Source organism: Castor canadensis, chromosome 12 (assembly GCF_047511655.1).
Source record: "Castor canadensis chromosome 12, mCasCan1.hap1v2, whole genome shotgun sequence".
In the NCBI taxonomy this organism is placed as follows: Eukaryota; Metazoa; Chordata; class Mammalia; order Rodentia; family Castoridae; genus Castor; species Castor canadensis.
The window spans coordinates 59980959-60008854 of record NC_133397.1 but is presented as its reverse complement, the minus strand read 5'-3'; the positions used below and the strand labels follow the sequence as shown (position 1 = coordinate 60008854).

At 44.7% G+C, this 27896-nt stretch overlaps 1 protein-coding gene across 1 annotated transcript in view; it reads right to left on the bottom strand.

The window, feature by feature from the left end:
• Positions 1 to 27896, bottom strand: part of Antxr1 (ANTXR cell adhesion molecule 1) — a 218450-nt gene that overhangs the window by 73387 nt on the left and 117167 nt on the right. Inside the window, exons 13-14 of the mRNA XM_020177429.2 lie at positions 20094 to 20189; positions 4059 to 4100 (exon numbers count right to left, since the gene is read on the bottom strand). Coding sequence (XP_020033018.1) covers positions 4059 to 4100; positions 20094 to 20189 — 138 coding nt within the window. The remainder of the gene's footprint in view (positions 1 to 4058; positions 4101 to 20093; positions 20190 to 27896) is intronic.

Here is a 27896-nt window from a genome sequence, read left to right as displayed (position 1 = left end):
AATGTCGTTAGGAGGTAGGATCTAGTGAGAGGAAGTTAATGGACTCCAATGTCTTTTGGGCATGTCCTTGAAGCCATATTGGAATCCTGGACCCTTCCTCTCACTCTTTATGCTTACTGGTCACCACAAGGTTGACAGATCTCTTCCACCATGTGCTCTTTCCATGATGTACTATACTACTGCAGGTCCAAAGCAACAGAGGCAAGTGACAATGGACTGAAACCTCTGAAATCAAGAGCCAAAATAAGTATTTCCTTCTTTTAAGCTGGTTATCTCAGGCATTTTGTTGCAGTGATGGAAAGCTAATTAATACGACTATTCTAACTTCATTCTACCTCAGATTTTCATAAAATGGGGGTCATAATAACATATTTTTTCAGGGCTACTGAAATAATAAGATGTTCCAGAAATTTTTTTTGTACAGTTGCCTGGGTAGCCATAAGTGCTCAGTAAATGTTACCTCTAGTAATAACTATTACTATTAATTTTGACAGACTCAGATGCAATATATACTAGGACTCTCTCCCTATCTCCCTTATTAGGACCAATTAGGTCATCAACTTTCTAAGCCTGCTAATATATCCTCTTTCAGACAAACTCCTGCATGGAATTTCAGATTTGCTATCAAAACACATAGCAGCACTCATTCTGGATTGCTGAATGAATAAGAATTTTTAGTATCTGAAAAACATGGTGGCTGTAGAAGTTATCCTATTTGACTTCTTCACATCTTCAACTCAGAGGTTAAGGCCTTAATTCACCTGCTATTAACTAAAAAGCACAATGTTTAAATTTTCATTGCCACGACTCTAGTTTGGGTAGTTTCTTGATGTATTTCAGACATCACATTTAATTGATTAAGCCAGAGGTCTTCAAAGGAAAATGTGGGGGAGGGGCTCTAGGCTCTAAGAAGGTACTGTTTTGGTTTTCATCAGCAAATGAAATATACTACTAATTTGTCCAGTCGGGGTCTGGCCAAGGTGGCAGGATTAAATAAGAACACTGCAGGTGTTCATATGAGCAACACATCTGATGGAGTAAGAAATGTGGGTGAGAAAGAGAAGTCTCTTTCTCAGCTTGTTTACTTCATATGTGGGTCTGTGTGTGTCTGAGACCTGTAGCTTCTTAAGGCTAAGCCATAACCAACTTTCCATTCAGTCATGGGACTTCCTGCTATGTCTTGCTTTTCTAAGGTGTGCGAAGTTGGGAATGGTAGGATCTTTGGGAACCTGTATGAATGGCAGGTGGAATAAAAATATGAAACGGATTCCTGGCTGTAGTTTGTATTCTGATATTTAATTAGACTGAAGTTTAGTTGATTAAACCATAATATTGTAGAGGCCATGGTATCTACACCAGGCCCCTCTTTGCAAGGGAAGTTTTTCTCTCCATGCTTATGGGGCTGTGGTTTGTTAGGAAGTATATGACTCTTCTCTTTGGCCACAGTTGATTGGACTAGGAGTGGGCACCTGACTCAAGTGCAGCCAGTCTATTGGTTGGTGGTGAACTGTAATTTATGATCTATGAGTTAAAGCACAGAGCTCCCTTGTTTTTGTTGAGATATTCAAATTTCAGGCAATCTTTCTGTGTACTCTCTTTATTTAGGGGGATCACTGTTGGTTGCACGCCTTTTATATTCTGCATTTTGATATTCCCTATTAAAGTGGATTCCACATTAAAGAGATCATTATAAAGAGCCATAAACTCTTTATTCTCTAAGTTTTGTTATATAGTTAGATGTGCCTTCTTTATGACGTGATGGGTACAGAACTGATGAAAGTTTGGGTAATCAATACCTGATTTGTTCATATATATGACAGAGAGAGATGCTGACTTCATACAGCTTTTTTTAGACACGGTGTGGAACTCTTCTTTGTTATTTCATGTTTTCATTTTGTTTTTTGAGATAGCGTCACTCTACGTAGTCCAGGCAAGCCTTGAACTTTTGATCCTCCTGTCTTAGCCTCTTGAGGGCTGGGCTCACAGGCGTACACCGCCACTCCCAGTTTATGTTAAGCTCTTTGAAGATAAGTCAAAGATTAATTAGATACAGATCCTGACCTTCAAGTAGTTAATGGAATTAAGCTTGGATGCTGAAGGAAGTGCTAATGCCATCCCTGGGACTACAGAAGAGAAAGGAGGAGTTAGCTTGATGGAACCAGTTACAGCATGTGGGGATGTACACATGAACTGTGCTTAAAGCCTCGTGGGATTGGAACACAGGGAGCTGGGGTGGAGAAGGTCGTCTAGATTCAGACTATGGTTTTCAGGGCATCGTGTAAAATACTTTGCACGGACTAAGTTATGTTATTTGTTTCTGTGGGATTTTTTTCTTTCTTTTTTCCCTGCCAAAGCACATTAGGAAGGAGATTAGGGCCAAGGAACCTGGGGCCAACACACATGGTAAGGTAATCAGCACAACTCATAGCCTGCCCTGGCCAACCCAGAAGTTCCTTTAAACCTCACACAGCCTTCAGGTTTCAAGTCTCCCAAGGTTTTCATTCTATTTCAGAAACTAAGTTTGCCTTCTTCAAGTCAAAGTACAACCTCTATAAAAATATTAAATCAAGTTGAAAAAACTAGATTTCTTCTTTTCCCTTGCTTTTTAGCTATTCTTCATGTTTTTTTTGGTTCCAAAATATCTGTGGAGCTTGTAGTGTATGTAGAACCCCCTGTTAGACACTGGATCTGGGGAGGGTCAGACTGCACAGCTGGCAATCTGAATCTCCTGGCACACTTTGGCCACGGTAGCTGCCCACCTTCTAGAAGCAAATGCAGAACAAGCACCAGAAGAAAGAGCAACAACTGTAACTGAACCCAATGGAGGGAGGGAACATTTTTCCCCACGGGGCCAACAGAGCAGCCCATCAAGAGAGCGTCTTGCTCTGTTTTCCTTGGGAGTCTAAGAGACAGCTGCACACAACAGAGGCAAAGCCAGTTGGGAACCATGGAGCTAGCTAGTGTGGTGTGTTCTCTTGAAATATTACGGAAAGGCTTTGCGGATGTAAAGACGGGTTTTTCTCTCTCTGCTTTGCACAGCAGTGTAATTTCCTCCCTTGATTTCTGGGCAGAAAGTCAGCATTCCAACAAGATGTGCTTTAATTGATTGCAGCTATTATATCCCCTGGCTTTCATGCATATGGTTCAGCACATAAGAGACACATGGAATTTTAAATGTAATCATCTTCTTTTCTGTATGAAGGAAACTTGACCAAGGCATTGGGAAAGGGAAGGGTGCGGGGGTGGGGAGTGGGGGTGGGGAGTACTTGGTGTGCAGGGATTGAGGTAAGAATTTGAAACTTCTTCAATATATCTTTTGGTTCCACAAGTTTTTGGATCTGTACTCTGGCTTCTAAATGGATTGGTGTTGCTCCTAGGCAGTCCAGTTACCCCGGATTAGGAAAGTCACTTGCTCTGCCCTTCTGCCCTGAGATGATCTTTCTCATGATTAGCTTTCAATGCCTCAACTACCCCAGGACACCCCTGCATCTGAAATGCTTACTGGTCCATTTAGTGGTGCAGTATGAGATTTTTTTTCTTTTCAATTTAGATGATGAGAATTTGAGAGCAAAGCCAGGATATTAGCATATCCTTCTCCAGCATATTTTCATTATTGCCTGGCAAACCTTTAGGTAATATGTTTTAAATTAAAGAAAAGTAGAACATTTCAGTACCAAGCTATTCCTAGAACCAATGATTATTTGGAGAACGTGGCAAATTTGCCCTGATCCACACACATAAAGCATAAGTCTACAGCAAGAGGGGAACCCTGAAATGTTTTAGCGGAAAAATTGGACCCTCTCAACTCCAAATAATTATATTGATAAGAACATTTATGTTTACATCTCAAATTTTGTCATTGTGAGAAGATACCATTCTGTCTTTTGTGGTCAGTTTGGTTCAGTTGCTGTTCATCCCTGCTTGGGAGAGGGCCAAGGGTTTCCCTTCCTGCTCCTTCACAGGCAGAGGGGCCCAGACCCTGCTGGGCAAGTGGTTAAGTGCTCAGCCAGCTCTCTGCTCTGCCACCCTGCCCACTCAGCCGTACTCTGGCCACTTACCTCACTCTCCTCAACAGGGGGTGGAGGGATCTCCTTGATAATCTGCAAAGTAAAAAAAAAAAAAGACCAAGTCAGTAGAAATCTTTAACCATCTGTTTTTGAAAAGGCCTGCTCTTAGGAGGTGACTTGGTTGTGTGGCTGTTATTACCATGGAAATGGCCTCAAGCAAGGCAGATAAGCAGTGTCATGCCTATCTAGCTCAGTTAGTTACAGCAGGACCCAGGATGAGGGTTGCATTCTCAGTGTTGTAGTTTTGATTACAGATAAAGTGTTTCACAGCTAAGTTTCATCTCTTCCTCTAGGCAGCTGTCTTGCAACTGTACTCACTCATTTATCGATCCAGTCATTCATCATTAAATCATTCATCCCTCTCTCTGACCATCTACATATTTAAAAAAGAATGGTTACACAATGGAGGTTAAGGAGGTGCTACAGATATGAGCTGGCTGTGAAGCATGCTCAGGTAGCAGGCAGTCCTCTATTACTGTGCTAGTAGGTACTGGTGGAGAAACGATGGGATGGTCGGGCTGAGCAATTCCTGACAAAAGGAAGCAAAAGAGGAATGTCCAGGGATCTCTTTTAGGGCACTGTCATTTAGGGACACAAAGATTTCAATAGCAACTTTTCTTTTTTTTTGTGGCAGTACTGGAGTTTGAACTCAGCGCCTCACACTTGCCAGGCAGGTGCTCCACCATTTGACTCACTTTGCCTCGTTAACAACTTTATAAGACTGCAAATGCCCCAAAATTATGGTGAAGGGAGATACATGGACATTTTGGGTGGGCTAATAATTAGGAGCCCCTTCTCCATGAGAGGATGGATGATCCAGGACAGAAGGACAGGGAAGGAGGATGGCTGGGTGACATACTGGTTCCCAATTTTCACACCCCATAATAAAAGGAAAGCTCTTGAAGTTTATTGAATTTAGGCCTCTTATGTGGCAGTTTGCTATTTTTTATTGTGACCCACTATCCCTCGGGGGCTTCCTACTCTCAACCAGAATTGTGGGTCTTCTATATGGAGTGTTTTTCTTATGAGGACTTCTAGGAAGTGCAGAGATATTACATCTCTTGATGTCTCAGCATCTTGGCTGCCCACTTTGTAGATGTGTGGGTGTCCAGGCATTGCCCATAGGACCCATTCTTTAGTCTTACATTGGGGGTGCTCACTCTTGCTTCAGCCTTTCTGGCATCAAACTCCTTGTCACCTCTCCTTATTACATAAATATCTCCTCTGATTCCATTATTCTGAGACCTCCAGTGTCCACTGCTGTACCCACCCTACCTTATGTGCAATGTCATCTCTGTATGATGAGACAGGCTACCAACCCCAGCCAGTGGACTGAGACTCTGAAAGTCTGGTATTCAATTAATTGAAGAGGCAGAGATAAAGGCCTCCTGGGACTTCAGACTATCATTTCATCTGCCTCCACTTCCTGGCTGCTGAGGGAAGCCATGATTTTGCTCACCCACTCAACCTTGGGTCAGAATTCCTTGAGAAAACCTCTGGGGAGAACCATTACTACCCATTGCTGATTTCCCAGAATCCTAGGGCAGCAAATTATTTTAAAAGAGGAAATGCTTGAAAACTGGAGGAAGAGATGAGGAGCTGGGGACATCAACTTGGAAGGAAAGGAGGGGAGTGAGAGGGAGAGCTGAATGTTTGGGATGCAGTAAGCTGCTGACAGAGTGTGATGGACCATGTGCATGGCAAGGGTCTTGGCTATGAAGAGGTTTGGGGCAGGGAAGCAGGCTTTTGTCTTCACAGTGATATCAGTTGCTCCTTCCCTTCATGGAAGCCCAGCACAGCTGTCAGATATGAACCCCAGAACTTCTTTCTCCTGACTGTGGGGAGAGCTCACCTCCCTGAGCTGCTCTGTCAAGAAGAACATGAACCTTGCAGGAGTTGAGTCATGATGAACACTACGGTGTTACATGCCTGGTACAGAGTTGGTGCTCCATAATAGTGCATATGATTTGGACTCTTCTTTCCCTTTCTTGTCTGCCTCTCTCCTTTATTACATCTTTAATAACCCCTGCACACACCAGATGATGGTGCATGGTGGCTTCCAGATGGAGGTGCCAAGAGGCCAGAGCTTCATAAAATGAGTGAGATAGGAGGCTGGTGTCTAAACAGTGGCCAGGGGCACATGATACTGGCTAGGAAGTATAGAACCAAGTGGCCCATCACTCAGACCAACCCATCTATGAGGTTGCTGCTTGATTTAATTTATTAAATATTTATTGAATATCTACTGTATATCCTACATTGTACCAGACCCTGAAGGGGATCCTAAAGGTGAGACTGAAACATATGATTCATTAAATTTGAATCAAAGGGGAGTTAGTCTGTAATCCAGATTCTACATCAACACAGTGTAAGTTGGGTACTTCAACTTCTGCAAACCATGTCCACGTAAAAAGGAATTGGGCCCCTCCAATCTGGCCTCACCGTTTGGGGGTCTGGCGGGAATGAGGAAGAGGTTTTCATATTGAGCCCATGTACCACAAGCCTGCCCTGGGGAGAGAGCAGCTCACCCATAGGTCAGCAAGATAGTATTTAAAGTTGTGGTCTAGACAGGTGAAACCTGAAGTCATGGGATGATTATTTAAGCAGTGAAATTGGACACAATGTCTGTGAGTGCAATTCTGATGCCAAGACCAGAACACAGACCACCCAAAAAAGTGCTCTGAGCATTCCCTTGGTGACCCCACGGAGGGCTAGAGCCCATGTTGCTTGCAATGCTGCTTGGGGCACAACCTGCCTCACTGTCCAGCTTGTAGCCCCACTGCAAGCGGCCTTTAGAACAAAAATCTCAAGGGCTGGAGCTCAGGTCTTACTAATTAAAACCTGACAATGGCTTCCTGTGGCTCACAGAATAGAATGCACACTGGCCCCACCAACTCTGCAGCTCAGCTCTGTCCTTCAGTCTCCCTTCCTGTTCCTTCCACAAGCCCTGAGAATTCTCTGCAGAGTCTGTTGCCTAAATGCTTGCCTCCCACTCCATGCTCAACTATAGCCCCGCACGTTCCCCCTGACACCTACTCATGGGACAGGTCGCCAGTACAGTACATGCACCTCCCTCGGAAAGTCATAGAACAGCGAGGTCCCCTTTTTGGGATCTAACAACACCTGTGTTTTTTGAAGCACTTTTAATCACAAGTGAAGGGTAAATTACACAATTCTTTGCTTCTAATCAACATGACCAGAAAGTCTTTATTTCTAACTAGAATATAAGCTAGCGTCAGCTATCAAGCCCTGGTGTAATCTGGCCCACTTTCCTTCTTCTCAAGTTATGGTGGATTCTTCCTGCTTGTGTGTGGGCTCTTCAGCTCCTTCCTCTTTAGGAGGGGTCATGAGTAGATGGAGAAGGTTAAAGAGATCCCTAATTAAAAAAACATTTATAAGCATAACAAGGTAGAGCCATGGCCATAATGAGTAGCCAGTGCAACTTCCCTACTCAACTGCCATCTTCAGACTGGGTATTTGGGGTGGGCAGAAAGTGACCATTTGCCTCCTTGGGATGGCTTCCCCGGAGCCTCTTTCACACTAATAGTTGGAATAGTGAAGCCAAGGGGATAAGAAAAATGAATGAATTCTACTGGTGTTTCTTTGCAACCTGAGAATTTCTGGCAGCTGCTGTTGAGTTGGGAGATGCATCCTTTACTGTCTTGTCAGTGACTTTAATTCTGATTTTACCCATCTCTGTTCAGGAAGAGATGAGGTGCAGACCACAGCTGATAAAGACTATTGTACAGATAACAGAAAGTCAGAAAAGGACAAAGAGAATCTTATTGAGATATTACTTCTCATCGAGTCAAAACAAATTCATTTAAGTTTTCTGTACACCCGAGTGCGGCAGTTAGAAGTGACAGCGATGGAAGATGCTGAGATGTAGTTAGCCTGGGATGAATCGAACAGAAAGATCATGCAAGCCAGGGCCTGACTGGCAATTGCAGTTTCTGTAAAGCTGTCTCTTACCATTTAGCCCACAAAATGTAATGATGGAGTAAAGCACATGCTGAGTTCATTTTGCTTGTTATTATGTCTTCGCCTCTGAAATTATTGAAGTTTTGCTTCTGATTCAAAATCTTGGTCCTTGCTGCTCTGTTTGCCTTGCTAATTCTGCTGTCATGGTCTCGTGCCAGGGTGTGTGAATGTCACGTGGTCTCACTTCAGCACCAGCACCTCCTCCCCAGCTGATCTCCGCAGTGGCTCACTGGGCAGGGATTTGGCATCGAGGGTCAGATCAGTATGTCAGAAGAGGAGCAGGAAGACACAGGCCTGGCTGTCCCTGCCACGTCTCTATCTTGTCTTCACCACTTCACGTTGCTTCTCCCCTCTGGCCTGTTGCCTGCCTCTGTAAGGGGAGTTGGCTGCGGGCTAACCCCGCACACCCCCAGGACACAGACACAGACACTCATTGTGTGGCATGAGACTAAGGAATTAAATTTTTGGCCCTTTCTTCATGAGCAGGATCTGGGGAGTCTCCTGCAACCCCTTTACACCAAAAGCCTGTTTTTTCCTTTTTTTTTTATTTTGCTGCAAAGGAAACACTTCCTCGACACACAGGCCAGAGCCATCTAGACAAGGTCCAAGTGAACAGCTGAAGAAAACTACTCTATCAACAAAATTAGGCACGTGTCTTCTAATTTTAATTATTGCAGCAGTTTCCAATTTTCTGAGTATCAGAATCACCTGGAGGGCATTTGAAAGACTAGATTGCTGGGCTGCACTGCCAAGTTTCTCCTCGGCAGGTCTGGGGCCGGGCACTTGCATTTCTAACAGGTTTTCCAAACGATGTTGACCCTGCAGGTCTGTCAATCACATCCTGAGACCCAGGATTAGCTTATGTCTAAGAACTCTGTATGTCAGTAAGGTATGTTTTGCTTTAGATGAGATATTCCTACTGGCACTCTGCTGGGAGTTGCTAATGGGTGAGTAGAAACACCAGTTTTAAGATGAGCGTGGTGATGCATGCCTGTAATCCCAGCACTTGGAAGGCTGAGGCAGGAGGATTGAGAGTTAAAGGCCAGCCTGGGCTACACAGTAAGAGGTGGCCTCAAAAAAAAAAAAATGACTCTAACAATGATGGCATTCTTGCTCTGCTATGCCTATATTGTCCCTTGTGGGGGTGTTGGGGAGACAAAGAACTGCAACAAAGGAGACACTTGGCTCTGCCTGCAGGCACTCCTTTACATCCAAGCATTTGTTCTCATCTGTGTATAGAACTGGCATGGCTTGGATTCCTGGACCCAGCCCCGAGACAATCCTTGCCAGATGGTTAGGGACACAGATCTTATCCTTCACTGTCTGCACTGTTGGCCATGAGCTCACTGAGCTGTGTTTGCATCTCTTTCTGCCACTCTTGACTTTGAGCCTCTAGAAAACCTGGGCACACCTGGTCAGCTTTTACAGGTGACACATAGCTCAGTGCTTGTTACTTGGTCATTACATCTGGAATGACTGAGGGTGTGTGTTTTTAAAGGAAGCATTTATGATTATTCTAAACTTCTTTTCCTCTCAAGTTAGCACTTAATACACAATGCACGATGCACTTCTGGTCTCACCGTCTTACTGCATGTTTTTTAGTAATTAAGGTGTTCACATCTCCAATTGCCAAGAGTTGGTTGTGTCACTTGGTGCATCATGGAATTTCACTAGTGTCCCGGGTTGGACTTGGGGTTAATTATGCTACTTTACTGGAACCACCCAGGCCCATTCTCTCTACTGTACCCCAGACTTCCAGGAAATTCATTGGCTAGCATTCCACTTCCCAAGCTTTGGTTCCCAGGCTAATTTTCAAGAAGGCTTCCTGATAATTCAAGAACTCCATGCACGGTCTCTGTTGCTATAACCCAGGCATGTAACATGTGACTCTGTCCATAGTGGGTAAACTGGGCAATAAAATCACGAAAATGCAAAAGGGTGTTAGCTGAAAATTGGATTTTTCTCCTAGAGGTAAAGGAGAAGTTCTGTTGTTGCCATTGTAATGGTGGCAAAAATTCATATAACATAATGGAAAAGTGTGAAATGATTACATTTGGTGCCACTGAGTCACATCAGGTGGATGTGTACATGCTGTCTGCAGCTAGTAGTGACCTGGGGAGTGTGCAAAAGTCACACACTCCTCACTTGCTTCCTCACTTCTGTTTACCCTTGTGCACTGCAAGCATGGATGGCACCCTTGAATGTGTGTTCTTTCTTTATAAGACCATCTTACACAGCAGCCTTCGTATAAGGGTGTGTTTTGGTTACAAGAACCAGGGGTTAAATGGAGGAACAAAGCCTTCAGGTGCGGAAGAGGAGCTTGGGAAGAGATGAGAGAAGACAGGAACGCTGAGAGAGCAACAGGTATAAAGAAGCCAGCCTGCTGACAATGGAGAAAAGACAATGGGGCTCACGGAGCTGTCACCTGCTCTGTGGGGGAGCCTGCGATGAGGGGCTGTCAGACCAAGAGCACAGCACTTTCATGAGATTCCCATCTCATTTGAACCACAAAAATAGCTTTTTTTCTTTTTTACATGAAAAGAGGGACTTGGCAAAACAACAAAAGACGATTTTCTATTTTAAGCTAGTGCAGAAGGAATAACAAGACAGTGAGTCACAGCCATGCACCTCTGGTGTCATGATACTTCATCCTAAGAATGTCCTTCCTTCTGACCGTCTCTGTAACTCCAAGCAACAGTGCTGCATCACACAGGAAGCTTTGTGTGTTTATTTTTTTAACATCACAGTAAAGGGCTATTACTGTAGTAGTCTTTTTTTTAAGAATTTAAGATTTAAAAATAATGGAATTTTTATGGCACTTATTTTTCTTTTTTAGTATATCTTTTTTATATGGCTGCACAGTTTTCAGTGTTCTGCTCTGAATCATGAGCCCCATTATTTTCAGGGGCCCAAATTCCAAAATGCAGGGACTGTTTTAGAAACACACTTTATGTTACAGTGGAAGAAGTGACACTTGGAGAACTTTCAGTGCATCTGCTACTTACTGATCATTGTGGAAAGAGCAAAGGAAATGGTATTGACAGAGCCTGACCTCTCCATCTGATTTCATGTGTACAGTGAAACTCCAAGGAGCCCCTGGGCTTTGTGTGGGGTTTGCGTAACTTTGGATTGTGGAGCTGGCATTTACCTCTGCAAACCTGTGAAGCCTGGGCTAAGGGACCAGCCCGTCAGAGGATTCGGGTTTCCTCCTACAAATCCCTAAGTTCTCCCAAACTGTGACCACTTCTCTGCTTACAATTTACAGAACCCCAAGTAGTACACTTTTTTTGTTTTGTTTTATTTTGTGTTTTGAGAAAGGGTTTTACTTATGTAGCTCAGGCTGGCTTTGAACTTCTAATCCTCCTGCCTCAGCCTCCCATATGCTGGGATTATAGGCATGTACCCCCATGCCTAGTCAAGTAGTATGAATTTAATCTCTAAAACTCTTAGTGGTTATAGCCATGAATTCCAGGGAACACACACATCAAACCCATCCTCTCACTCAAGGCCCCAACTTTAGTTAGACAACTCAATTTGAAGTCCCAAACCCTTATGAACTCATGAAAGGCTATTAGGGCAAATCTCTAGGTTACTGAGACCAAAAAATCTTGATGGACACTGCTTAGAGTCAGCTGACCATCTGATTCCCTCAAGCTTCTTGAGTTTGGCCCTGGAACTGTCCCTTACTTTTTATGAACCTGGCTCTGCATTTAAAATACCTCTTATGATATTTATCTAGGATTTCTTTTTGTTCTTGTTTTGCTGTGTAGGCAAGGGTAATTGATTTTTCACAAATCATTATTTCTCCAGTGCTCTAGGGGTTAGTTTAAGTAAATGATGTATTTAGATGGCAAATGTCTTTTGGAGTCTCTGATTTAAAACATTGCTTGGAGCAAGATTTTTCTCGCTCCTGGTTATTACTGAACCTAACTGGGGCTAACTGAGCAGTGACAGGAGATGCAGAAAGAATACAGGATAGACAGGCAGACAGAAAGTTGGGCCCAGGTGTGTTTATTTTTCATTTCTCTATTATTCTCGTCATTTACTCTGCTTCTTTTCTCTATCTTTATTCTTTAAGGCTTTACTTCTTTACAATTCTTTAAGACCTTGTTTCTAAAGTCTTCCCTAAAACCTTGCTTTTAAAGTCTTCTTTTCTGTTTTTTAAAGTCTCTTTCCTTAGACTTGCTCTGTCCCATGTTTTCTCTTAGCTGTTCTTTAACATAATCTCTCTTAAAGTCTTTGCCCCAAGACTTGCACCGTCTCATGTTCTCTGTAGCTTTTCTTTACCTTAGCTTTTCTAAAGCCTATGTATAATGTTCTTGGTGTAGACTTTCTATCTACCCCTCTTTAGCAATTCCCCTTTAGCAATTCTCCTTCAGCAATTCTTTTCCTTTCAGCAATCTCTCTCCAGCACTTTCCCTTCAGCCATTCATTTTCCCTTCAGCAATCCTTTTCCCTTCCACAGCTGCCCACCTCAAAAAGCCTCCCTTTATCCAAAAGCCCCAAAGCCAAAAGCCAAAAAGCCTTGCGTCCTCCTTCAGTGAGTTTTTTTATACCCAGTGGTAAATAAGGAGGTGGAGCAGCAGTTCTCAGGGAGGGGTGTGACATTGTAACAAGAGGATCCTGCTATCTACCTCTCTGAATGTAAACAACTTAGGAAAAGCAACTGTTCTGCATTTTGCTCTTCTGTAGCTGGGGCTGTGCCAATCTCAGCCTGCAGAAACATCTTAGGAAAAGCAGCTGCTCTGCATCTTATTCTCACTTTATTCTGTGGCTGGGGCTGTGCTGAACTCAGCCTACAGAACACTGGCACAGCTGTGCTAATATTCTCATAGGCTTCTCATGATCTGCTCTCCATAACTGCTTATTCTGGGAAGGCCACTTCTAGCTAACTCAGCCATTACTAGTAGATTCTGCGAGAGAAGACGCCATCAAAGAGAGCTGTGTGTAGAAGAAATGCCCATCCAGGTTTGAAAAGCCAAGGGCTTTAATATCACAGAGAAGACAGGGACTTGCTTTTTAAATTCTGCCTTCCATTCTGGTCCCTGAATCTTATAATAAATATTCTAATAAAAGTCAAGAACTCGAGGGACAATGGCAACTCAATGTGGAAAATATCCAGAAGAATGAGATGGGGGAGGGCTGATTATTCTGGCCCAGTACTGCCTGGATCCAGTACTTGTGCACTGTAAAAGTTTAGCAAAGGCTGATGGCAGGGGTGTTGGAATGAAGTACAAGAAATGAGGGGTTCGACTTTTTCTTTTCTTTTCTTTTTTTCCATTTGGAACACAAATTTCAAATATTTTTGGGTCTCACATCTCTGAAGCTGGGACTATCTAAAAGGCCACATTCCAACATGAGTTGATAAGGCCTACGTGACTTACACGATAACTTAGAAGAATGGCTGGGCATGGTTACCATGAGATGACATGTCAGCGTCATTGCAAAACTCTCTGAAGTGGAATAGTAAAATAAGCCCACGGAGTCAGAATCCTTGAGGCTTGGGGATGGGGGGTCTCTGGCCCTACCTGGGTTATGACCATGGCGATTCCAGCCTCTAACTGTGCCAGTGGGATCTGAGCAGGGCACACTGGGAACAAAGACAAGCTTCTTAGCATTGATGAGGCCTCCGAGGGGGGCAGCAAGGAGGCTGCACCTCACAACCCACAAACCTGCTCCTCAGCTCTTTGGCATTCTCTAGGTTCGTGTTTCCTAAACATTTTTGGTAGATACCAGTGTCCTTCCAGATCCAGTGTGCCAATAGGTGTTTGTAAGGGTGGGGACAGTGGGAGCAGGGACAGGCTAAGGAGAGTTCCATGGTCACCATCAGCTCAGAGATTCACAATGCAATGATCCTATTAAGGTCTGAGGAGTCCTGCAAATGACCAGTCAACTGATTTTAATGGCGTCCTTCAAGCTTACTGTCTAAATACCTCTTGTTCTGAAGTGTGCCTGTTTACAGTGGGTAGAGGATTACTGTCCTGTGGACATAATTTGGAAATGCTGTCATGATTATTTGCATCGTGTAAGTCTCAGGTGGCTTCAACATGCAAATGGATTTGACAATGACAGGCCAGGGAATCTTGGAAGGGGGGAATGGATTCACTTATAAAAGGTAAGAACATAAGGAAGGGACATTAGGGACAGTACAGTTCCAATTCTCTAATTTTTCACATGGGAAAACTAAAGTGAAACTATGTAGCCATTCCTTTAACTGACAGAGGAAGATGTGGCTTTGGCAGCCGGTCATCTCCAGTGACAGCTTGCCTCTTTCCATTCTACTTGCAGGCATAGTGGTGGGCTGGGTGGGTTACAAGCAAACAGTGAGCGAGCTCACCAGAGAGAGGGAGGCGTTAAGGAGAAGGTGGAGATAAGGAAGGAAGGACTGGATGTGGGGCATGTGGCACAGAGCTTGGGAGGAACAGGGCAGGCACAGTAGATCTCTGTGTGTTAGAGCAAAATAACCTTGTAAGCAGAGAGTGAGAAGTGTCCAGATGGGAAGGGGTGGAGGCTGGAAAAGGAGCAAGAACCCCAGATCCTGGAGAAGGAGCTTCTTGTACAAGTCATGTTTTAATTAGACAAATGCTTAGTAAATCCCTTTGGTGATGGGACGCTTGGGTGTCTGGCCCTACAAATTAAATGTTATGGTTAATGGTGTGAAAAGCATCATTTGAAGACTTTATTTTTACTTCAACTTAAGGCATATCAAGTTCTCAACTAATTTTTGCCATTGCAATTTGTCATTGGAGATGTCCAATGGGTTTATTTGTTGAATTACCCTTGAAATTCAATAAAGTGAATTAAACATGATCTTTACAAAATTATTTAGAAAGTGTTCACAGGGTTATCGAAAACCAAAGAGAACAGAATTTTGTACATACAGGGAAAAGTTCTGAATGTATGCACAGATCCTTTCTTGATGAACTGAATAAAATATTTGCTCTTTTTTAAACTGAAATTTAATGATTTGATTTGACCTAAATACTGTATTGGTTTAATTAGTTGTATTGCAGAAGAACTGCAACATTATAGCGGATCTTTTTTCTTTTTAATTGTGGTGAATACCATAAATCACAAACGCTACTATCTTACCATTTTAAGTGCACAGTTCAGTAGTGTTACATATATTCATACTGTTGTGCAAATAATCCCAGAACATTTTCATCTTGCAAAATAAAGCAAGACCTTTCCACTTGGATTCCTGATATACCACTAGACTTCTAATAAAATGAACATATTCCTAGGATTTAAAGAAATGTATATATCTTTTGTGATATAGTATTTGATACCTATGAATATTGTCTAAAGATATATGTTAAGTCATGAAATGTAATAATATGAACACTACCTCCACCACCGGAGTAGCTGGATTACAGGTGTGAACCACCACACCTGGCTCTGATTGCTTTTTTTTTTCTCCTTTGGCAAAGAAAAGTCTCTAGTGAAGGTGGGAAATACTAAAAGAGCGGTCAGGCGTTATTGAAACAGCCCGAGTGGGAGAGCCCTAGGCTGAGGCAATGGCATTCACTCATTCATTCCACAACTATTTATTAAGCAACTGCAGAGTGCCAGGTACTCAGTATTGTGCCTATTCTGGAGTAGAGGGTTGGGTGATCTGAGGGTAAGATGAGGTGTGACAGAAGAGGATGCACTGAAGAGTGAGACAAGCCAGGAAATGACAAGAAGGCATCAGTTGTCACAGTAGACTTGGAGGACAGTGTTATGTCTATTGATGAAGAGCAGGTTTAGGGAGTAATGTGACGAGTTTGGTTTGGGACTTGTTAAGGTAGATGCTTCCATTTGAGATGTCCACTATAAGGTGGCCTGGTCTTCTGCAGCCAAGGCCAGTGACGGTGACCACTTTAGGTAATTGGAGTAATGGGGGCTGGTGATGCTGCCCAGGGAATATGTGTGCTGAAGAAGAACAGAGATAATCCTGGGGAATGAGAGGTGGGCAGAGGCACAAGAACCAATGAGGGATCCAGGGGAGATGACTGAACAGAGAGGTAGGGAGGAGAGACAGCAGAAGACAGCAGATGACAGTGAGGTCCACGGTGCCTGCTGCTGAAAGGTAAGTAGAATAAGAATGAGCAGAGACCACTTGCAAGAGAGTGGTTAGAGAGACACGGTGATGGAGGTCAAGGCGCAGGGTGTTCAAGGAACAGTAGGTGTCTACTGAGCACTGAAGGGCCAGTGGTAGAACAGGAGCTCCAGGAGAATGGCCACTGTTGGGAGGGACAGTTGTCTGTGATGATAAGTTAGATGTCTGCTAAGCAGTGCTGAAGGCCTGTCAACATGCATGAGCTACAGTAAGCATGTGGGCGCAAGGTTGTCCTGAGGCGATCAGCATCGTGGAGCAGGAGAGAGAATGCACTTCACTGTGTGGGTTCCTCTGGGGATGGGAGAGCCAAGTGGCGGTGGCAGATAAGGGACTGAGGCTGTGCACGAGAGTGCTTTCTGGCTCAGTCACTGAAGAGACCAGGCAGACATTCACTCTGGCCTCCACACTTTTGGTTTGGAAGAGCCAGGCCCCACTGCTAACCTGAATCTATCTGTCTTGCTACTGTGGAGACTGAGCAGATGTGGTTGCCTGTGCCTGTGTGTACATGAAGCCATCAGCCCACCTAGGCTGCTGGCTCACACTGGGCACTTAATTGGGGTGACTCTCAGGGATGCCTGTACTTTTTGGAACAGTATAGTGGTCATTTAATATCACTGATTAATTATTCCATCTTTCTGTCTCTATCTCTCTCTGTGGCGGTATGGGATTTGAACTCAGGGCCTCATACTTGCTAGTTGCTCTACCACTTGAGCCATGCTCCAATGCTTTAGTCAATTTTTATAGAGTCTTGAGTTTTTGCCCAGGCTGGACCTTGATCCTCCTACTTAAGCCTCCTGTGTAGCTGGGATCATTGGCACATACCATCACACCAGGTTTTTTATTGAAATGAGGGTCTCACTAGCTTTTTTCTCAGGCTGACCTTGTACCTGGATCCTCCTCATCTGTGCCTCCTATTGAGTAAGTGGGATTACAGAAGTCAGTCACCACGCCAAGCCTCATTCAAGCCACTTATAACATTGACTCTTTTAATACATTTCATTTTTTTCCCCATGGTCCTCTTCTCAATCAGGTTTCCCTTCTTTCTGTCTTTTTTCTTTTGTGGTACTGGGTTTGAACTCAGGGCCTTGCACTTGCTAGGCAAGCCCTCTACAACCTGAGCCACACCTTCAGCCATCTCATCTTCTTTTTAAAGTTCAGTTTAGTGATTTTAATAATATTGGTCCATCTTTATGAGCAGATGGGGGGCCTGGTGTGACCTGGAGCACTCCAGTAATGCCCCTGGTAGAATTGAGGCAGGACTTATTTTTTTCTGGTAAAACATTGTCCCTTGAATTCCCCTTCTGAAAACATGAATGGTTTATCTGGGAAATGCTAGAAGTTTTGATCCATGGTCTGGTCATTTCTTTCTCTCTCCATCAGTCATTACTGATAGATTATACTTTGCTATGCTGACAAAAATTCAACTCAGGGTCCATTCAGCTGGAAGTTAAGAGCTCAGAGGAAGCTGGGGTCCTTTGAGAAAGGCAAATGCAATGTGTGTGTGTGGGGGGGGGTCGTCAGACTTCTCTCCTCCATCAGACTTCTCCTTCCAGATAGGACCAGCAAGAAGCAGAGGATGCTGAGGCAGAGGGCAGGCCCTACAGAACACACTGTGCCAAGTCTGGTCACACTAGTAATTTTGGTTAGTAAATAGGCACCTGAGTTCCCACCCAGCCACCCTCCAGGACTTCATGCTCCCGCCCTCATCCTTCACTCCTTCACTAAAGGGCTAAGCTTGGCTATGCTAGGGTGAGGCCAGGCAGGTTGTCACACATTTTCAACATGACCCCTGGAGAGAGCAGTGCAGCTTTACAGCTGTCTCGCCAACACTGAGATGCAGCTTCAGTACCAGATCATGGGGCATTTCACACACTTGGGGAAAGGCCAGGGAGAGATTTAGAGACCATATTCCCAAAGATACTCTATGTTAGTTCGAGGACTATGGTGATGGGTACTGCCGCACAGGGCAGAGAAACTTTCCAGAATCCTCTGAATGGAGGCCTTGTGGGAAGGCCCATGTTTGTCTTCCTTCCTGTACACTGCCATTCAGAAAACACATGACTTTATCACTCATCACAGAAGCAAGTGATCAACAAGGAGTTTTGGGGACATATCAAACATAGGAGCCCAGGCCAGCTGTCAGCAATAGGGGGCGGGGGCAGTTTTAATAGACACGTAAACAGGAAAATTAGTATCCACGATCTTCCCTCATAAAGAAATCTTTGGGACTTATAAAATCAGACCACATTAAGACATTTTGGCTGCCTTCCAACAGGGACTTAACCAGATAAATTCATTGAAAAATATTTTCAATATTGCAAAACAATCCTGCCCCGGGTGACATTGCTTCCCATAATGAAAGGTTTATTTTGAATGTCATACAGTATAGCAACAGATTTCCTACCACAGTAAAAACACTTTTTTATAATAATAATAATATACAGCTCTTATTGTACCAGTGAAGAAACTGAGACACAAAGGGTTTAAGTAACTTGTCCACGATCACACAGCTAGTAATTGGTGGAGCACTTCTTGGCCGTTCTATTGTTCACAGCTGTCCATACCCAGAGGTATCTGCGGCCAACAGCCCTGCCACCCCCTTCCTTCAGAGCCCACACTGCAAGGTGTTTTGTTTCATTATATGTTTTTTTTTTCCTTCAGAATTCTGGACTTGAAAATGGGCTTGTTTTGAATCAGCATAGAAAGCATTCTGGCTGACTCATGGGGATTTTTTTTTTTTTTAACCACCAAAAATGGTGGTGCAGACTTAAGTGTTTAAAAATATATTTAACTCTTAGAGCTACTTTGGAGAGAATCTGTTTAACATTTTGATAAGTCAGTCCAGTTGAGATGGTGCTAACTGACTGGAGACTTAATCCTGTCTGGACACATATGTACTTGTCTGCCTCAAGTCATCCCTTTCCAGAAGCCCCCGTCACATAGTTCCCCTCCTGGTTGGATAGCTCATTTTTTTAATTTACCACTCCTTTAACATGTTACATGAAGCTTTTTTCCCCTCCTTTCCTAGCGCATGCTCTGTGTGTCTATGGTTTTAGCTCAGTTCAGTTCTACACATGGGTGTCAGTCGTTGGCCCGTCCTGGAGGGCTCACTGTCTAGTTAACCTGCAGGCCGAGCAGTCATTACTTCCAGCTCTCCTGGGCTTTCCAGCACACCCCCTGACTCACGTGAAGCACATGCTAGAACTAGATATGCCAGAATGGATAGTTTTCTCTTTGTTTGGCTATTACTTTATTTGGGATTTTTCCAGTCTAGGGGCCAGGGGAGAGAAGCTTTAGGCATGCAGATCATTAATAGAGCAGGTGAGTCCAGGCCCCACAGCATCTGGGGAGACACTGACTGGAGCTATGTGGTGATTCTGGTGACAGTGCTGGGGAGGAGGCAAGTCCTTATTGATCTTGTAGACAAAATGTTTAGACAAGCAATGGGCACACAGAGGTGTGTCCTATAAATGTTAACTAAAATCAATGAAATAATTCTTTATAGCAGAAAGGAGAGGCCTGAGGCGCTTTTTGGATGGATAGAACGGTTGCTAAGACTCTAGCAGAGTGCCAGGTGGGAAAACTCAACTCACGTGAGTGTATAGCATATACTTACCTGCACACAGAGTATATTTATTACATGTCAAGTAGCACCCATCATTTGTGGGGTCCTATGAGTGCTAAGAATCTTACGAGACCCAGAACATTGGGTTCGTTGCTGTACCCAATGCTGGGCCATAGGCAGTCTCACATCCTGACCCATGTTGACTGCTCATGACTGTTCTAGTGACCACGGCTTGTTTATGTTGCTTTTGTATAAACTGCATAAAAAAATGCAAGATTTGTCCCCCACTGCTACAGTTCTTGGTCCTTTTCTCATCACTTGTGCACCTGGGGCCTTCAAGTCACCCTTGCCTTGTGTGGCCAGGACTTGGGGCACTTACCACAGTGCAGCAGAGAGGCCAGAACCACCAGAGCAGCGCAAGGGCTAGGAGCAGAAACAGGATCAGCAGAGCGATGGCCAGGATGGAGCCGTCTGCCTGTGGGGCCAAGAGAGAGCCAGTCAGCAGTGGATGGATCGTGCATGGTCTTCCCTCCCAGACTCCACCACCAATGGCAGACTTGAGCCCAGAGAAGAGCACAGCATGCCAAGCGTGTTGCCCATCACGTTGGGTTCATGCTCTGTAACACACTCTGTTTAGCCAAATTTCAAGAGAAATGGATTTGCCTCTTCAGAGAGGCCCTGCTCCTCTCTTTGAGGACCAACCCCATAGGAGGCAGAGCAGGCACTGTCTCTCTGCCTCTGGGGCATTATCCCCTGCCTGGCCACAGCTTTCAGCTTCCTGGGTCTGATAGTCTCCCATCTGGGCTGATTCAGGACAGTCCTACTCAGGATTCAGCCTGCTTCCTGGCCCCCATTCACACAGGTGCATGTGACAGACTCCTAGACTGAGGATGGCAAGTCTAGAGAGCCCACTGAGGCCATGTAGGGGGAGGAATCCTGGGGTGAGGGCAGGGCAGCCGCTGCTGAACTTGCCAGGTGAGGGTGTGGTGGTTGAGTCAGCCAGCATTCATTCAGTCTGGCTGTGTTGGGGTGAGTGAGGGGAGCACATGACACCAATTTTTATCCAGTTCTCAATGTGCCTAAGCCAGTCCTAAAATCAGACATGATTGCTGTGGTCTCAGAGGGTTGTTAGGTCTTAGCAAAGAGAAGTCCCACTTGGCATCACGTTCTGAGTCTGCTGATTCAACACAGTCACTTGAGATCACAGGTCAAGCTACCCCCACCACCTACTGAGAGCACAAATGGCACAGCTTTCTGGGGGTCTGGGAGGGTCCATGGCTATGGGTGTCAGGGGCCTTCTAAGTTCCTTCTGGCCATTCTACTTTTAGCCCAAGAACATAATCAGGGCTGTCTACGCAGACAGTAACACTAATAAAAAGGAAACTAGCACAGTGCTTAACAGTTAGGGAAGACTAAGCAATATACTACAGAATCACCGTGCAGTTGACTACCATGCTGCTGTTGTGTTGTCAAACAATATTTCAATGACATGGGAAAACATTCCTGGTGTAAAGAGGGGCTTCTGTACGTGTGTGTCAAGAGTGAGAGGACAGAAAGATTGTGTCCCTGATACTAAAATTTTTGTACTGATATTTACTAAAATATTAACAATTTCCCTGGTAATAGGTTTATGTCTTTTAAAAAATATTTTGTTTCTTAACCTTACTGTTTTTTTTTTTTTTTTGCAATTCAAAATAAGAAAATAAACAGATTTGGAGTCAGAGTTCCAGGGTCCAGGGATTCTTATCCAGCTCATTAGATTTATGGTGCACCCTTAAGGGGCTCAAGAACACTTAGAAGCTTGTGACCTTTCTGAAATGACACCCACAATTTTCAGTCTCTTTGGGGGAGATCCCTCACAGCACTGTCAGTTTCTTAAAGCTGTCCCTTCACCTGTTTACAGACAAGGGAAGGAGGGTGGCCTGTCTAGGTTAGCACAGTAAGTTCATGGCAGAGCGGGGACATGACTTGCTCCCACTATGAGTTTTTGGAGGGGCTACTGGAAGCAGTTTAAAGGCAGCTCTTACTCCCTGGACCTCTCTGGAATGTCTTTGACCAAACAGCCAGGGAACTAAACACTCCTGGCCACAGGCAAGAAGCTAAGGCTTGGGAATGTGGGATGACCCCGGAGGGAGCCGCGGCTTCTCGGTGCAGTTGCAGGGCTGGGCAACCTAAGGTAGTGGGTGGGGAGAGAGAATGGGGCCTTCCTTGGACAGGGCCACAGCACAGGGGACCACCACATGCATATGGAGCATGCAGAAAAGCCCTGCTCTCGGTGATGACAACAAGATATCACCTACATTTTCCACACTTATTGTTAGTCATGGACAACCCTCTGTACGTTAGGCCCACGATATGGAGGGAAGAAACCTCACTGCCTATTGCATCAATGCAAGGAAAGAGTGAGCACAGGATGGAAGCAGCAAGGGCTGGGCCATCCAACCCTATGCTGTCTCATCAAACACCACGCTATAGCTTTCTCTCTTTCTATGTCCCGCGACAGGAAACACGGTGAGCGTATCAGACCACAAGTCTGTCTGTGCTTGGAGTAGGAAGTGGTATTGGTGACCAAGACGCTTATAAAACAGCAGCAGACTTTTAGTAGAGACTACAGACCACAGTTATTCACATTATCCAAGGTCTCCCCTCTCCCCAATTTTATTTTTTCACTTCAGATACATAAACTGAAGCAGAAGCACTGCTAAGCTGTGTGGACACACGTTCTCCTGTCCTTTGGGAAGGAAGAGCGCCTTCCCATGATGCAACATGTGTGAAGGACTGACCCTCAGGGAAAGAAGCTTCCAAACTGGGAGAAAATTTTTGGATCTGGATAAGGTGATGGCTGGCTTTCCTCCAGCCATGTTTGGCTTGACCCTGAGGAGTCAATTTTCCCAGGCTGTAGTGGGGGAGGTAGAGCAGGGCTCAGGAAGGGCCTCAGGGAAGGAAGGCCCTGGGGACGAAACTGGGGGCAGGAACTTCCTCATGCTCTGGAGTCAGCCCAGGGATAAAGCCCCTACCTGGTTTCCAACAGTTTTCAGAAGCCATTTGTATGACCATTTCAGAAGGGTCACTATCAAACAAAGGGCATGCACTTTATTTTGAAAAAACCTAGACCTGAAGCTAATGTTTCATAAGGAGACAGTGCAAATGGCCTATGGGTTCGTTCATTTATTCATTTATGGAGGGTCTATTCTGTGCTCACTGAGCAGAACTCAGGGAATAGGATGGATAAGGTGCTCACAGTCTGCTGAGGGGGTGTTTAGACAGCTAACCACATACACTGGGGTGTGTTACTCAACAGCTGAACCCAGCTCATTTTATGTGCTAGGCAGTGAATAAATTAGACACTCTTTTCTTAAAGAGCCTCTATTCTGGTAAAATAATAACGATAATGCTAATAACTTATGCTAGCCTTGCTAATAGGTCTGGATACTTAGTATGTGCAGAAACAATTCTTATATACTAATATGATCTCCCTTCAATTTATGGTCATTAACAACAGGATGAATTCAATAATCTCATTTTTTCCATCTCATAGACAAAAGCATGGAGGCAGGGAGAGGTGGAGAAACTTGCCCAGGGTCTCACAGAGGAGTCAGAATTCAAATGTGGGTCATTTGGCTCCCAGGTTTAACCAGGAGGCTCTTGTTCTCAGCAAGTAGTCAGGTGCTAGAGAGCAGAGTACCTGGGAATTAGCACTTCAGGAGGAAGTGACACTTGGAGGAGTGGCTGCCTGCAGGGACAAGGAGAGCTCGCTATTCCCGTCTGAAAGGCAAGCAGGAAGCGCTGGGTTCATGGAGGTACGGGTGGGGCTGAGGCAGGGAAGGTCCATGTGGTTGAAAGAGCATGGAGCTGGGTGGGAAGGAGATTGGCTTCTGGATGTAGAGGCCACACAAGTCAAGTTGTAGACTATGGTTTCTATCTTGAGCCAAAGGGAACCCTTGAGGTCACTGGGATCAAATCTGCAGAACAAATGCTGTCCACACTGTAGGACCTAGAAGGGGAAGATGAGGACAGGAGGGCTGCTGCAATTTTACCCAATTTCCTAGGGATGGCATTTTACAAGGTCATTTTTGAAGCACTTGCCTTTTCATGAAAGTGTTCAGTATTAATTTTACTAACAATAGCTAATGGTTACTTATGCTTTCTAAATTTGCAGCACCGCGTTCAGGGCTGTCTGTGCATTCTTTCATCTCATTAAATGAGCCTGTTAAGACAGCCTTGTAGGACCTGCCTTGCAGGTAAAGAAAACAGATTCAGGGAGCATATGTAATACCCAAGTCCCTCCACACACCACTTGTGGACATTTTTATGTTTACATGTCTACAACTTTTAACATGGCAAAACTGGGATTTGAATCCACATGAGTGGATTTTAGACACTTGCTCCACTCCCACTTTGCTACTATAATGTCAGCTTTATAAAAATTCAGTAAGAAAAAAAAAAAAATCTGTACTTCAAAGACGAAACAGCTACCCAGAGCCTGGGGCTGCGTAGTTGCTCCACCTGCTCTGATGGAGGGAATCCCTCACCCAGTGAGGTCAGGGTGAGCCAAGGTGAAGTGTACTTCACTCAGCGTGAACTCTGAGCGTGACATGGGCCACAACAGCCTCTGGTCGGCCTTTGATTCTTGGCTCGTAGCTCTAATCAACAACCTTGTGAAGAAGGATTGACAACTAGTGTAAGGAGAACTCTGTGTTACCTGTCGAATCCATATCGACTTGTAGTATAGAAGTATATATACCTCTGCACTGTATAATAGATGGCATTTACTTCATTTACAAAATTGCTCAGTTGTTTTAAATCAGTCCTTTTGTATCTTTACCAAGTCCCGAGAGGAAGACCCTCCTATCTGCAACCCCCTCCCCCACATGCTAAAGAGAAGGCTCTGCCTGTAGCTAGAGATATGTAGAATGTTCCATGGCCCATACAGCATTGCCTTGGCACCCCAGAACCCGGATCCACCCCAGCTCTCTTTTCCTGCTCTGGAGCAGATTGCCTTGGCTCCTTGGGCTCTGACCTCTGACCTCTCCTCTGTATCTCTGGCTCATTGTTGGCATATCCTGTGCTGACCTCCCCGTTTCTGAAAACCTCTTCCTGAATTGACACCCAGGAGGGTACAAACCTTGACTGAAGACCAATGTGAGTTCAGCTTCTGCTCTCCCTGTGTCCCCCTTATGGAATTGTGTCTGCTATGTCCCATCTCAGATGGTTGGCTGGCAGGGGGCAAGGTGACTTCCAAGAACTGATAGCTCCCAGACTCACAAGTTCAGCAGGAGCCAGCCTCCCAAACCTAGAAGACATGCTGTACTCCTGGCTCTGTCTGGGAACCCTCATGAGCAGGAGAAGCCTGAACTGGGGACTTGCATGGACTGACTTTATGACACAAACCTGCAGTGGCTGACACCTGCTCTTACGGGGCAGCTCCTGCAAGTAACTGGCCACAAACCCTTTGAAAGAGACTGAGAAGGGAAAATAAAAGCAGCAGAGAAATAGCCAAATGTTGAATTCTACGACTGTTATTTCCCCAACAGCCTAAATATTCACACAAGTTAAATCCGTATTTTATTCAAAACATAAAGTTTAAAAAAAAAAAACCCAATGTGGTCCTTTAACTCTAGAAGAAAAAAGTATGGCAGGAAGTGGGGTGAATGGGTCTCAGGTTGGTGACTGGAGCTGAAAGGAAGCAGTGATCAAGCAAACTGCTTAGGGATGGTGCATCTCTTCCAGTTGGGGGAACATTCATTTTCTTCAATGAGTAATTTTAAGCCTTTTTCCCCCCTGTCAAACATTGAAGGCCTGCCATTAAGCATGCAGACAGGCAATATTACATTCAAGGGGAGGACAGGCTGAGCCCTGCTCTTCCTTCCTATGGGTATTGTTATTACGGATGACACTGAAGGCTGCCTGGCTTGAATGGCTGTATCTCTTCATCATGGCTTTCTTTTAATTCCTGCTGTTCCCAGCTCAAAAAATGAGAGCATCTCTTTTAAGACAAGGAGAGCGTTGTTCTCAAAGGTACAGATTTAGAAATCTGAATAATGAAAACTTCTCTTACTTGATAGGTGGAATCTAGGAATTTTGGATTCTGACACGTGGCATGGGACAAAGGTACAGAATCACGTCTGGGTTTGTTTGCAATATGATAGAAGAAAGCCAGGTCTCTGGAGGAGAGAAAACCAAACACCACTGCTCTTTTCTGTTTTGTTTTGGGGGTTGCCATAGTAAAGGGAGGAGGATAAAGTGGAGAGGAATTAGTGAGAGTTTGGGGGGAGTTTAACGTAAAGAAACTTTGTGAAACCTTATATTTCAAAGTTGGGCTTGCACTAGGATTCTGCTTAATGTTCATGGCGTGCAGCGTAGCCAATAGTGTCCCCCTGCCAGGCTGGAAACCAGCCAGCCAGGGTGGGAATTGTTTCTTCCCCACTCCCAACGTTTCCTTCCACGTTGGGGCACTCAGTGTGTGTAACTCCAGGCCTGTCGCTTCCTCTCTTCTCATTCAGTAAGTAAGAGTGAACACCGTGCTGGCATCTGCTCTTGCTTTCCTCTCTGAGCATGCTGCCCCAGGGAGGACTGTCTTTGGCTGTCCTACGCAAGAAGGTTTTGTAAGGGCCTGATGCTTCCACAATTTGGCGGCAGAGATGGAGGAGTTCTTTTAAGAAATAGAAACTAAAAATCCTCTGTGGGCCTTAGGAAGATCCTTGCAGGCCCACAAGGGGCTCATTCAAGTGAGGGGTCCCACCCAGGCCCTGTGTCTGTGACAGGCTGGTAAACCTATTTAATTCTGGGCTTCAGTTTCCAGCCCAACTTTTGCCACACTCGGCCAATCTTCGGCCTAGGAGTCATGAAGGTGACACTGAGGCTTTCAGATAGCTCTTTTTTGGCCTTCTGTCTCATTTTATTCATAATCAAGGAATGTTTTATTGTCCCACTATGGTGACCCCAGTATCTTTTATTTTAACTCACCCCAAATGGGTTGTGGTAACTGTAACAACAGTATGGTCAATCTGTTAACAAAGGGGATATCAGAGCCCTTTCTGTGGGGCTGCCACAGTTCTGTGGGCTGAGCTTGGCTCGATAGATTCTCACAGACTAACTGAAGCCCCTGGGATGCTTTCCTCCAGTTGGGCTGTCTTGTGAACATTTAACATGAAAGAATGAATTAGTAAGAAGTTTATTCTGCCACATTGAAGGGATGTTACCATCTCTGCCAAAAATCTGACAGGAAAGGAGCTGATGATCCATTAACACTTCTTCAAAGCTGCTGATGCTGTTTTTCCCCTCCACAGGGCACCTGGGGACACAGCTGATGACATGTGGCTCCTGTGGGCCCCTCCTCTTTTCTTTCTTTCACCCTCTACCTTCTCTCCCTTCCCAGGTACCAACTGAGGTTGCACTTTTGGGAGTCCTCAAGGGTAAGATACCCTTCAGTCAGGGACATCTCTGGTCCCTCCACCTTGTAACTTTATGGCAGAGATCAGGGACTATCAGCACTGTGGGTTCACCCTGCTCCAATAGGAGACTGAGGCAGTCAGGAGTGTCGCTGTGTGGTGGATGGGTGCAGGAGAACTCTGCACGTCCATTCTCCCGCCTCCCTCCGGACAAGGCTGGTGCTTAGGAGGGGTCACATTCCAGTGCTCTGAAGTGGAATTTAGAACCTTTCTAAGCAGCTGCTCTGAGCTCTGTTTCCTGCCCAGACAAAACTGGCAGAGTACTGGCAAGTTTTATTTTGAAAGATGAAATTTAAATCATTTTATTGCTGCTGAGAAGTTTTGGATGGGCAAGTCTGGAGACACAATTCTCTCTCTCAGAGTTTATATGTTCTGACTGTTATTTCTGGATTATCTAATTTATCTGCCCACCTTGGCCTGTATTTTATTGAAGTCCTATTTCCTGGCACCTGTGACAGTACTCTTCTGATCCCCTCCTATCTCTGATTATTCCTTTCCACCTTTCTCATTGGCTTCTCCTTAAATAACAGTATGCCCTATGGAGCCCTCAATTTTTAAAAATTTTCCACTTAATGGATATGACTATTTTAACTATTTTTATCTTTATTCTGTGGCATAAAGCTGGGATTGAGTGTATTTACAAAGCCATGTAGCCCACGGATCCATTTTTGGTCCATGGCTGTCTCATTTCCTTTCTCAGTATAAACTATTATCTGGAAATTGAGGACTTA